At 46.5% G+C, this 11,983-nt stretch overlaps 1 protein-coding gene across 1 annotated transcript; it reads right to left on the bottom strand.

Moving 5' to 3' along the window:
• Nucleotides 1-227: 227 nt before the first annotated feature.
• On the bottom strand, nucleotides 228-4,509 carry NEFL (neurofilament light chain). Its single transcript, XM_025873956.2, has 4 exons — nucleotides 3,317-4,509; nucleotides 2,122-2,246; nucleotides 1,358-1,686; nucleotides 228-806 (listed from the first exon to the last, which is right to left on the bottom strand). The coding sequence occupies exons 1-4, from the start codon at nucleotides 4,361-4,363 to the stop codon at nucleotides 661-663; spliced, it is 1,647 nt and encodes a 548-aa protein (XP_025729741.1). The 5' UTR covers nucleotides 4,364-4,509; the 3' UTR covers nucleotides 228-660.
• Between the last annotated feature and the right edge of the window lie 7,474 nt (nucleotides 4,510-11,983).

Here is an 11,983-nt window from a genome sequence, read left to right as displayed (position 1 = left end):
CAGAGACTCCCATTTACTCGTTTATTATCAGCAAAATTTTTGAGGGGAGAGATTTCATGAATAGTCATGACCTAACTGTATCCCTCAGAATTACCAATCAGGGGGAAAAAATATCCATTGTAATTGTTAAGACTGGGGACTTAAAAAAAATTTGGAGGTTGATAGTCCCCTTGGCTTATACTGGTGCTTTAAGATATTTTAATTAAGTCAACAACCACAGCAAGAAATGTCATTCAGTGTAACTTTATTTACTATGTATTGCACATGATTCGAGGTCTTTACTTTCTAACCACCAAAGGTTCAAAGGACTATTTTTACCATGAAGTTTAACATTAACATCAGTGAATTCATTTATTCATGTGTTTTTTTTTTAATTGTAAACATCTGAATTATTCACATTGCCATTGATCCTGAACTCGTAAGCGTGGACCATGCACAAGCTGGCGGCAAGCCAGGCAGCCACTCTGCAAGCAAACAGATACTCTGCATAAGGAGAAAAGTCATAGCACAACATTGAATGTCCAACCTAAGTCATCTCTGAATTATACATATATTGAACTTCTTAATTCATATAGTATCTGGAACTCAACTGGTTGGTTGGTGATGGGGTTGACCTGATTTCGGGAGAACTCCTCCTGGAAGGATTAAGGACAGAGGGGCTCAATCTTTCTTTTTAGTTGCTTGCTCCTCCCCAGCACCTTCGTCTTTTTTCTCCTCCTCCTCCTCGGCTTCTTTGGTTTCTTCTCCTTCTTCACCTTCACCTCCTTCCTCTTCCTCCTTTGCCTCCTCAGATTCTTCCTTGGCAGCTTTAACATAAAAAGAAAATGTACAAACTCCAAATCCAGGGCAAGGCATTCAAAACATTTCTGCTAAGTTTTGTGTGGAACTCCAGTTGTCAGAGAGCTTCCCCCGAACTTCTCAGCTCCATCCCCCAACACACATACAACTGACGGTGCTGGCCACTGAACTCAACGCCTTCTTCTTAGAAAAACGCCAAAAAGCAAACAAGTATTAAAAAAAAAAAAAACTAACTATTTTTGTTCTTAAGGCCACCAAAATGCTGGGTCAAATAGACTTTTTAAATGTTTAATAAGAATAAAAATACAGCAGGAGGAGGAGATTTTGAAATGTTACTTGAACAAAGCTACCAAGCTCAGCGGAGAGGACAGCCAATTTGAGAAACCAGGTACTTACGAAAGGTTTGTCGAATAACTAAAGGCATTAAATAAGATTCTAAAGTCCTATGTGAGTAAAACTTCCTTGGCATAAGCAAGGCTTCATTTCTCTTAGCCGTCTCCTAGCAAATTCCCATGCCCTGATTGCCCTTGACCTTGTGCGGACTTCCTTTTTACCCTACCTTCTTCCTCTCCAGCTCCCTCCTCTTCAGCAGCCTCTTCTTCCTCCTTCTCCTCCTTCTCCTCCTCCTCGGCTTCTCCTTCAGAGGCGGGCTCATCCTTGGCTTCCTCGGCCTTTGCAGCCTCAATGGTCTCCTCCACCTCAATCTGCTCCTCCTGGACGTGGCTGGTGTAGTAAGACGGGAAGGAGCGGGCAGACATCAAGTAGGAGCTGGTCTGTAACCCGCCATAGGCAGATCGGCCGAAGACCTGAGAGCTCTGGGAGTAGCCGCTGGTTATGCTTCCGACGCTGGTGAAACTGAGTCGGGTCTCCTCACCTTCCAAGAGTTTCCTGGGAAGGCAGCGGAGGATGAGGTTAACAAACAGGAACACTGGAAGTGTGCCTGCTCTGAGCCCACCACTCATCATGCTCCCCTAATGCCACCCCGAAAGGCAAAGGAGAGCAGGAACAGGGCTGGGAAACTTCATGACTGCGGACGTCGTGCCTGGCACCAGAAAACAAAACAAAACAAAAAAAACCAGAAAAACAAACAAACTTAAAATAGCCCTGTCTATTCGATGTAAAATGTAGTGAGAAACTAAGACTATAACTCTTTATGACACAGGGTCAAATTCTTCTGTATCTGTCTAAATACCTTCTTAGAAAAAGCCAAAAAGCAAACCATTATTTCAAAGGACTGTTCTTGAAGGTTTCTGACTCAATAGACATGAAATCTGATTTTCTCCCGAAACCTGAATGGCGGCTACCACTCCACTCTGTTCTTACCTGTAAGCTGCAATCTCAATGTCCAAAGCCATCTTCACATTGAGGAGGTCTTGGTATTCTTTAAGGTATCGTGCCATTTCACTCTTCGTGGTTCTCAATTCATTTTCTAATTTGTTGATTGTGTCCTGTTGGAGGACAAAAAAAATCCAGTCATAAATCCCAACTGCTATCATTTTACTGTAGTACAGCTGCAAAGGCCTAACCTACTTAAAACCAAAGTGCACCCCTTAGATAAAATCTCCCCTAAAGCAACTGCCTTTTCTCTTTTTTAACCTTTCCTTCCTTGTATTAAAAAAAAAAAAAAAAAAATCCAACTCAGGAAGCATGAAATGAAAACAAAAAAATAGTTTAAAAAAAAAACCTGATAGAAGAATTTTTTTTGTTTTCTTTTCATTGCTACAGTCTAAGAATCATCATAAAATGCCTGCAAAATGTTTTTAATTGATTACAAAAAACTTTGTTTCATATTCGTTAGTTAACTTTATCCAGGTCACCTGCAAGAAATTACTCCATTTTTTTACAGGAGTAGGAAGTAGCTAGATAAAAAAAAAATAGTAATAATTGTATCTAAAATATTTTCTATGTACCTATATTATATTTTCTCCTTCCCAGAAAATGGAGATCCTTAAAAAGAAATGTCTTATTGCGAACATCATTACCTACTACAATTTTGACTGCATTCCTGTCTACCTAAGCTCAAGGAGTGTTTGATAAAACTAGTCTTGAGCATGCTTGGTCACAGGTATCCTTCAGAACTAATGAAAGCTCCCTGCTGTATTTATTAAGCAGATGGTCCAATCTGTACTGCAAAGCGACTTGTGGTTAACGAAGGACATTAGAGAGGCAGGCCCGAGGCAACGCCCAGCTCCCACCCCTTCACCCACCCCACCCCACCCCTGCAGGGCTGGGCAGCTTTAATGCGGAGCTAGATTCAGCAGCACCAAGCACCGTCTCCTCAGACTGCAGTGGAGCCCCCCCCCCCCCCCCCCTCCAAGTGCCCCACCCCTGCCACACAGTCTCCGAGGAGCCAAGTTCTACTCCCTAATAGCTGCATGCGGATGCCTCATCTCTGGTCTCCACTTTCTGGGCGCGTCCTCAACTCTCCACCCTCCCCCCCCCACCCTCACCCCCACCCCCACAACTTGCTCCAGCAGCTCCCTCCCCGCCCCCCACTGTGTTTTGCACGGTGCCGTACCTGCATAGCACTAATATCGGCGTTCTGCTTATCCTCCAGCTCCTGCAGCTGCTTCTCCAGCGCTTCGTTCATGCCCCGGCATGCTTCGATCTCCAGTGTCTTGGCCTTGAGCAGGCGGCGGCTCTCGGACACCTCGTCCTTGGCGGCGCGCACCGCGTCGGTGTTCTTGGCGGCGCTCTCGGTCAGCACGGTGAAGCGGCTCTTGAACCACTCTTCGGCGTTCTGCATGTTCTTGGCAGCCAGCTTCTCGTACTGAGCACGGATGTCCTTGAGCGCGGCGGAGAGGTCGGGCTTGGAGGACACGTCCATCTCCACGGAGATCTGAGCGTACTGGATCTGCGCCTGCAGCTCGGCAATCTCCTCTTCGTGCACTTTCTTCAGAAAGGCGATTTCGTCCATCAGGCTGTCGATGCGTTTTTCGAGCTCTGCGCGGGCGAGAGCGGCCTCGTCGGCTCCTTTGCGCGCTTCCATCAGCCGGCCCTCGGCGTCCTCGCGGCTCAGCACCTCCTCTTCATAGCGCGCCTGCAGGTTGCGCAAAGTCTCCTCCAGCCCTTCGCGCTCGCCCTGGAGCGCCTGCTTCTCGTTGGTGGCGTCTTCCGCCGCCAGGCGCAGGTCGCGGATCTCCTGCTCGTACAGCGCCCGGAAGCGGGAGGGCTCGGAGTGCTTCTGGCGCAGCACCAGCAGCTCGGCTTCCAGCACCTTGTTCTGCTGCTCTAGCTCGTGCACGCGCTCAATGAAGCTGGCGAAGCGGTCGTTGAGGTCCTGCAGCTGCGCCTTCTCCTGGGTGCGGATCGACTTGAGGTCGTTGCTGATGGCGGCTACCTGGCTCAGGTCGAGGTTCTCGAGACTGGGCATCAAGGAGCCGGAGCTGGAGGAGTAGCTTCGGCGCACGGACAGCGAGGAGGAGACCGGCGCGGAGTAGCTGGAGTAAGCGGAGCGCGCCGTGCTGTAGCCGCTGCGCACGCTGGAGATGTGAACCCGGGGCGTCTCCACGTAGCGCCGCTTGTAGGAGGTCGAGTAGTACGGCTCGTAGCTGAAGGAACTCATGGTGGCGGTCGGAGCCCCTCTGCCTCGCGGCGGAGATGGGGGCCTACAGAGAGAGAAGAACGGGGGAGAGAGGGAGAGGGGAAGGTGGATGGCTGTGTGCGGCTCGGCGCGGTCCTGCCACCCCTATTTATACGCGGGGAGCATTCTGACGCAGCCTGCGATCGATCACGGCGCGCGGGGCCAGTGGGGGCAGCGCGCTGCTGCAGCCAAGGGGAGGATTCTGCGCAAAAGGGAAGGCGGGGGCGAGCGACAGGCAGCTCCGGTGCTGCGGCGCTCGTCCTTTCCACTTGTCTCCGGGGCCCTGGATTTTTCTCTGAGACCCCTTACCCCTCTCTCATTCCCTTCCCCAACCCCCCCCCCATCCTAGCTACTCCCTGAACCCCGTACCACACGGACGCCGCGTCCCCAATAATAGGTTCTCACTCCCCACTGACACCTTAGATTTCTGTATCCCCGGTTCCACGGAGACACCCTCCCCCCTCACGTGCCCCTTCCCCACCGGGGGCCTCTGCCGTCATCCCCCTTGGGATTTAAGGTGACAAGGCAGTGCCTCTAGGGCTTTCGAAATCAAAGTGAAAAGTTTAAGCTTGAGTGAATAAGGCCTATATGGGAGGAAAGTTTTATATTTCTTTGTAGCTGTTTCTGGCACTTTCTTTAATTCCTCTCCCTTTCTCCTGGTGGTTTTTCTTTTTCTTTAATGCGCTGCTTCGGCACACACACACACACACACACACACACACACACACACGTGAAACTGCGGCACTGCAGGTGTTGGTTTTAGCATTTTTAACCCCTTAGAGCAGTTAATAGAAGCCTTTCAGTGTTCCTAGATTTTACCATTTCTTTCTAGAGAATGAAGCCGCGGGTGTTTTTAGCGTGTTAAAGCATGTAGGTGGGGGAGAACCGAGAATGAGTTTGAAACTAACCGGGGGAGGGGCGGGGGCGGGAACCGACTTGCAAAGGCAACCGGAGCTCTGCAGCCGGATCCTACAGGCTGATCCACGCTGCCTGGATCTTCTTCATCAAACTAAACTCCTGTTTGCACACCACCACCTCCGACACACTAAAAGCCCCTTTCCCTCTTTTTACGCCTTGTAGCATCCAACCTGATGCTTTCCACAAGCCAGGCAGGTGGCTGATTGTCAGAGGGAAGCTGCGGCTGCCAGCCCCGAGTGCGGAGGGCCGTCTCCCAGGAGGAGAATTCAGCCCCGAGACCTCTCGTGCTGGGGCGAACGGCAAATAGCTGCATGATTCTTTTCCCGGTTCACGCTAATAATTAGATTACACATACAGTCAGACATCCATGGATTTTCTTTAGGAAACAGTGTGCACGCCGTAATGCACATTGATAAAGCCCTGCGATTTGCAAAGCATTTCACATACATGATGCTAGGGAGTCCTGGTTTCCGGGAGGGATTGCAGAGACTTCCATGGGATAACTAAGATTTTTTTACACAAGCACTTAATTTCTGCTTAATTTGTTTAAGGGGAACATTTGACGTGCAACTTACTAATTTTTTAAATAGCAAACTAAGGGAAAACTTGGTAACAGTTTTCAAATAGAAAAGCCAGCGCCGCTTTCCCGGTGAGGCTGAGAGGGTGAAGTGCTTGGAGCGGGTACCACAGTTGCTCCCAGAGGTACTGCACTCCTCGCCCGACAGGAGGGTGGCATGAGGCTTAACCTCCGGAGTTCTTTGCAGCTCTAAAAACAAAAAAACAAAAAAACAACAAAAAAAAAAACCCTGCGTTTCTGATACCCCACACTCTTTGTGGTAGAGACAAAGATTGCAGCCGAGAACTTGCATGGGGTTTCTAAACAATATAGTCTCAAGTAATGCAACTTTAGAAACATGAACATTTGTTGTTTAATCTATCAAGAGGTCCATCCACATCAATCATTCTAGGATTTCAAGCCTGAGCCATTAGGCTCTCCCTGGTTTGGCTTGGCCCTGTTAGGGCCCTTATTCTGATGACTTCCTATAGCCCACATATCCTTGGCCTTCACATTCATAGGTGCTCCAACAGTGGGAAAGGTTTCTCTGGAGAGAGAGAGGGAGTGAGGGAGAGAACCTACATAAGTCATAGTTTTGCCTGCTCCCCATTACCCAGCGTGGCTGAAAAGCGGCAGAATGGATTTGTTTTAACCTGTCCCATATAAGCCACACTGTGTCACACTCACTGTGTGTGAGGCTGCCTACAGACACCACACTCTTAAGTATTCATGAATTCATTTTCTTTCTGCCAGCTCCCTTCCCTCGGAGTTTCAGGTCACCCTCCGAGATCTTAAGTCCATCAGCGTTTTTGCCACATCTCCTGGCTGAAGCCTTTGACTGCAGAGGAAGATGCTGCCCCAAGAGGGTGGAGGCAGCCACGGATGATGGACGCTGCAGGGCCCCTGGAACGCCTTGTAGGGAAGAAACCTGTGGGGCACCTGCTGCCATCCACTGGGTGGCTGAGAAAGGAGGTGCACTGGAGTGGAGTGGGGAATGGAGTGGAGTGGGGCAGTCCTCACCCTGGCTGGACTCCTTGAGCAGGGAGTCGGGAGAAGGACACATCAACTGTATTTCTGAATGTAGATCTCTTGTCTTTTTTAAAATAGCTCCTGGCATAGCCACCTCAGTCTCCACTACAGGCTGCTTTCTGGGGGCTCCTGAGCCCAGCCTGTGTCTGGGTTTTGGTTAGCCTACTTTCAGCCTTCCTCAGCTAGGCGCCTGCGGCTTTTTAAATATTCTGTCCAGTCATCCTCCTTTTAAAATCCTCTTCCCAGCATTTTGTTCTGAACGCCCATGTGGCGTTTGCTCTGTGTCAAAGCAAAGGTAAAATGAGCAACTTTAGAAAACCTGTTTAAAAAAAAGAATCTTGACTTTTCTTTCACCTACCAGAAATGTTTCTGCATTAGTGTTGTTTGTAATGGTGGTGTTATTTCTTTAGAAGAAGCCTTTTGGGTCTCGATACACACTGGTGCATTTATTTTCCTTTAAGCATATTCTCCACCAACATGAAATGGGTTAAGGGCTGCCAACAAAGCACACTCTTAGGAAATACAAATTATTTTAAAAGCAAATGTAGAAGTATGTGGATGAAACTCACTAATAGAACTTTATCTGTAATCCCCTAAAGGACTGTTTGAGGTAATTTAGTTAAAAAGTAAAATATGGGCGCCTGGGTGGCTCAGTTGGTTAAGCGACTGCCTTCGGCTCAGGTCATGATCCCGGAGTCCTGGGATCGAGTCCCACATCAGGCTCCCGGCTCAGCGGGGAGCCTGCTTCTCCCTCTGACCTTCTCCCCTCTCATGCTGTTTCTCTCTCTCTCTCTCTCTCTCTCTCTCTCGCTCAAATAAATAAGCAAATAAAATCTTTAAAAAAAAGTAAAATATACTCACGTTATCACAGAGCTCATAAAATATAACTCTTAGAACCACTGAGAAGCTGTTGCTTCTCCAGGGCCAATAGAATCAGAAAGCTTCAGATGGGTAGGACCGGGTCACTTTCGATTGCATTATTCTAAAATTCTGGTATAGCAGGAAGATCTGTATGAGCATTTGTTTTGAAAAACACAGTCTGAAATTCTTATAAGGCGGGCCTCAGGAAAGCATCAGTCTGAGGGGACAAGTGAACAAAATACTCCTGCCACCAGTGAGCTATGGGAATATTCCTAGTCCAGAACAACAGACAAGTCCCAGTCACCTCACCGTCATGTAGACACACCAGTGTCAGCATCCTTTTGAAGCAAGGAGGGATGAAGGAAATAAACACATGCAAACATGTGCAAGATCCCTACCCTATGACAGGCCTTTGATATCTACTATATAATGATTAAAAAATCCCCCTGAGATGGTGATTGTTATTCAGCAAACAGCTGAGGCCCAGAGAGGTTAAATAATTTGCCAACTCACACAGTTACTTCAGACCGAAGCTCAATCTGCTTCCAGTCTGCGTAGTGCTCTACTCATAACACACACTGCAGCCCGTGGCATTTGCTGCTTCCATATGTCTCTGAGGAATTTGATACTTGCATCCCACAATCTGCAGTGTGTGCATGTAGTAAACCTCTCGTGTTTTGAGGACACCAATCTGAACTGATTTACACCAGGAGGACTGTTGCAGTGTGTGCATGTAGTTAACCTCTCGTGTTTTGAGGACACCAATCTGAACTGATTTACACCAGGAGGACTGTTATCGAGCACATTTCCTTTGGACAGCTAGTGATGGCAATTGACTATGATTGTTGTAGATTTCTTAAACCTCCCAACCTAAAATAAACTGGAGGCTACCAGTGGACCCGTAACTGGTGATGTCCCCTTTTAGGCAGTACTCTAAACATCGGTTTACAAAACACCTTTCCTGGGATTCATGAGCTAAAATACCACTTAGCTGATCTAAACTCTTTAAAATGACTGCGTTGTGACTTCTGCTTTTTTTTTTCTATTTAAAATCCTTTCATTTTCTGCCCTTGTAAATAGGTTTCTTTGATAAAGTGACTTGAAAATTGCTATAAAGAATAAAAGAAAAAAATGCTGGCACTTAATCTCTCATTATTGGAGTTTATCATGCTTTCTATAGATCTTTAACTTTTTAAAGAGAAACACGAATAAAATCAACAGAAAATGTCTAGTTTGGGGAAGCCACAAATAGATTTCCTCTTTTTCTTGTCACCAGTTTCTTTATATGTTATGCTCACCATAGGAATCACCATTCATGAGTCTCCCCATCTTTTGGGAAATATGTTTGAAAGAAAACTTTCCCCACTGTGATACAAAATATGCCCCATTTTATAACATCACATTGTGAAGGAATGCATCATAAAGTGTGCTATGCAGCTATATAAAATTTAGATTGCAGCAGGAAAGGAATGTCATTTGAATAGCTTAAGGATGAAAAGCATGTTTGTATTCAAAACATGTGCAATATTAGAAAGGACAGGATCTTGCTGCTGTCTGAGCAGAAATGATGGTGATAGGATCAAACCTGAAATGCTTGCTCCACGGAACTAGCCAAGGTAATGTATTTCCTCCCCAGAGGCCTGCTCCACGGTGTCTTGCCCTTAATCACAATCACCAGACACAGAAGTAAGAGAGTATGCTGGGGACATTAAAGGGCTTAATTGGCAGTCTTTTCAGGCAGGTCCCAGCCATCTCAGGCACAACCCACAGTACTAACCCTGTTTGTTCAGCCGTGACTGCAGGGGAATGCACGCCGCCACTGCTGTAGTTTGGGTACTAACTGGCCACCGAAACATTCCATGCGGCCCCTGGCTCTCTGGGCTGACCTTTAAAACGGTGGTTTAATAAATCAAGTGGAGGAATGTGAGGTTTACAGTTTGCAAAGATAGAGGATATGCATTTCCGCGGGCAGGAGACAAAGCCCAGAGGTTGACTCTTTCGCAGCCCTGCTGGAACCCAACCAGGGCAGCAGTTCGCTTTCTCGCCAGTACCCCGCCGCTGCACGAATGCAGCAAACACCCGCTGCACGAATGCAGCAAACACTGCGGTATGATTGCAAATGGGCGGATCCCTGGATTCCTACAGGAGAGCAGGCAGGCTTCTTCACCCCAAGATATGTTAACACTGGTGTTAGGTTACGTTGAGCACACAAGAGACTGTCTGGGTTAGAAAAGTGAAACTTGACTATGTCTAAATGTCTTGTTGATTGATTAAATAACTCATATGTTCATTCATCCATTGAAGCACCCAATGGCAGCAGAACACTTACAATGTGCACAGTTCTGTACAAGCGCCACGGGGCAGGGGATGGGGAGTGCAAGGAGTTATGGTACAGTCCCTGTCTCCAAAGGGCTTGGAAAGTACCTGAGCACAATAAAAAGACCAGCCACTGTTACACACAACAACATGGATGAACCTCAAAAATGATGTACTGAGGGCGCCTGGGTGGCTCAGTTGTTAAGCGTCTGCCTTCGGCTCAGGTTGGGATCGAGCCCCGCATTGGGTTCCCTGCTCGGCGGGAAGCCTGCTTCTCCCTCTCCCAGTCCCTGCTTGTGTTCCCTCTTTCGCTGTGTCTCTCTCTGTCAAATAAATAAATAAAATCTTTTTAAAAAATGGTGTACTGATAACAGGTAAGAGATACATACTGTATAACTCCATTTATATAAAATTCAAGAACAGGCAAACTAATCTGTGATGGACAAAAAATCAGAACAGTGGTTGTCTCAGAGAGTATGAGGTGGGGAATGACTGGGCGGAGGCACCAGGGCATTTTCTGGGGTGAAGGTATTGTTCCAGATCTCGAGAAGTTTGGATTGTGCAGGTGTGTGCGTTTGTCCAAACTCAGAATGTAACAGGATTTTGTGCATTCCACTGAATGTAAATTTTATATCAGGAGAAAAAACTGTAAACTGTATATCCAAATAACCAATCACTTTAAAAATAGCTAAACAGACAAAACCCATGCATGTGAAATTCAGAGTACTATGCAAAAGTTAAATCATAAAAGGCAAAATCCTAAGAGGTGTCACAAGGAAGAAAAGAACGGTACAAGCAGTAATTGCTGTGATTTTAGACGGGGGAGAAGTCAAGCGAATGAAACGAACCAACATTTCTGGGGCTGGTTACTATGCTAGATGCTTTGCGGAGGTATCGTGTTTAATCCTCACGGCAGCTCGGTGGAGTGGATGTTCTTATCGTTTTTCTAAAGATGAGATATTGTATTTCTATTAGTCCATTCCAACACTGCACTAAAATGTTTGCAATCTTACATTGCTGCCTCACACTGAATTTGTAGGGACTTAAAAAAACTTGGAAAGCTATGGCTATTAATTAATACTGTGGCTTTTTAAAAAATGTAAAAATATGACTTCCATTTATTTTCTTTAAGTCTAATCTTTAAACATCTTTCGTCCATTTTGTTCAAATCTGCTGTCATAGTTTTAAAACCTTCTAACTTTATGTCAAATTCAATAAGAATTAATTTCCCAATTTTTTTTTTTAATCAACACCATTAGAAATGTGTTCTACATGCTATGCTTCACAGGCTTTTGGGATTGGGAAGTAATTTCAATTTTCCACTCTAATCCTCCACCGGCTTCATCCTCGGCAGCTCATAACTTTTGCTTTGGTCCTCCCTTTTGCAGCGTGGATTACCTCCCTCCACACTTTAGCCGTTGGACATTACTTCTCAACAGCACAAATTCCCGGGGAGGTTGAGGCATTGGTACCCAAGAAAGAGCTCTGGTTTTTCCCTTTCTGTTTCTCACTACATTCGGATTTCTTTTCTATGTGATTCTCATGGCATCCTCGCTTCGTGGAGACTATAGTAGTGATATTTACATGGAGAACAGAGGTCTCCCGGGCATTTCTGTATCATATCACTGGGTCCCTGCAGCAATCCTGTAGGCAGACACAGATCTGCAGGTGTTACCACCCTCACTCTCTAGATAAGGATGCTGAGAGATCTGCAGAGGGAGAGTGATGTGCCCCAAACCATACCTCCTGTAACAGTGGTACCAGGGCTATAACCCGGGGTTCCTGTCATCAAATTCAATGGGAATTTTCCCTTTCAATCTCACAGTTTCATATATACCAGGCCTATACTTTTTCAGATCCCTTCTTTGTGCCATTCCAAAAAGATAGGGAAGCCTTGACTGCTTCTTACCTTCAGATTGGAT

Source organism: Callorhinus ursinus, unplaced genomic scaffold (assembly GCF_003265705.2).
Source record: "Callorhinus ursinus isolate GAN/ISIS: 27379988/994484 unplaced genomic scaffold, GSC_fseal_2.0 scaffold4, whole genome shotgun sequence".
Lineage (NCBI taxonomy): Eukaryota > Metazoa > Chordata > Mammalia > Carnivora > Otariidae > Callorhinus > Callorhinus ursinus.
The sequence above is the reverse complement of the archived record's forward strand: the minus strand, read 5'-3'. Positions and strand labels throughout refer to the sequence as shown.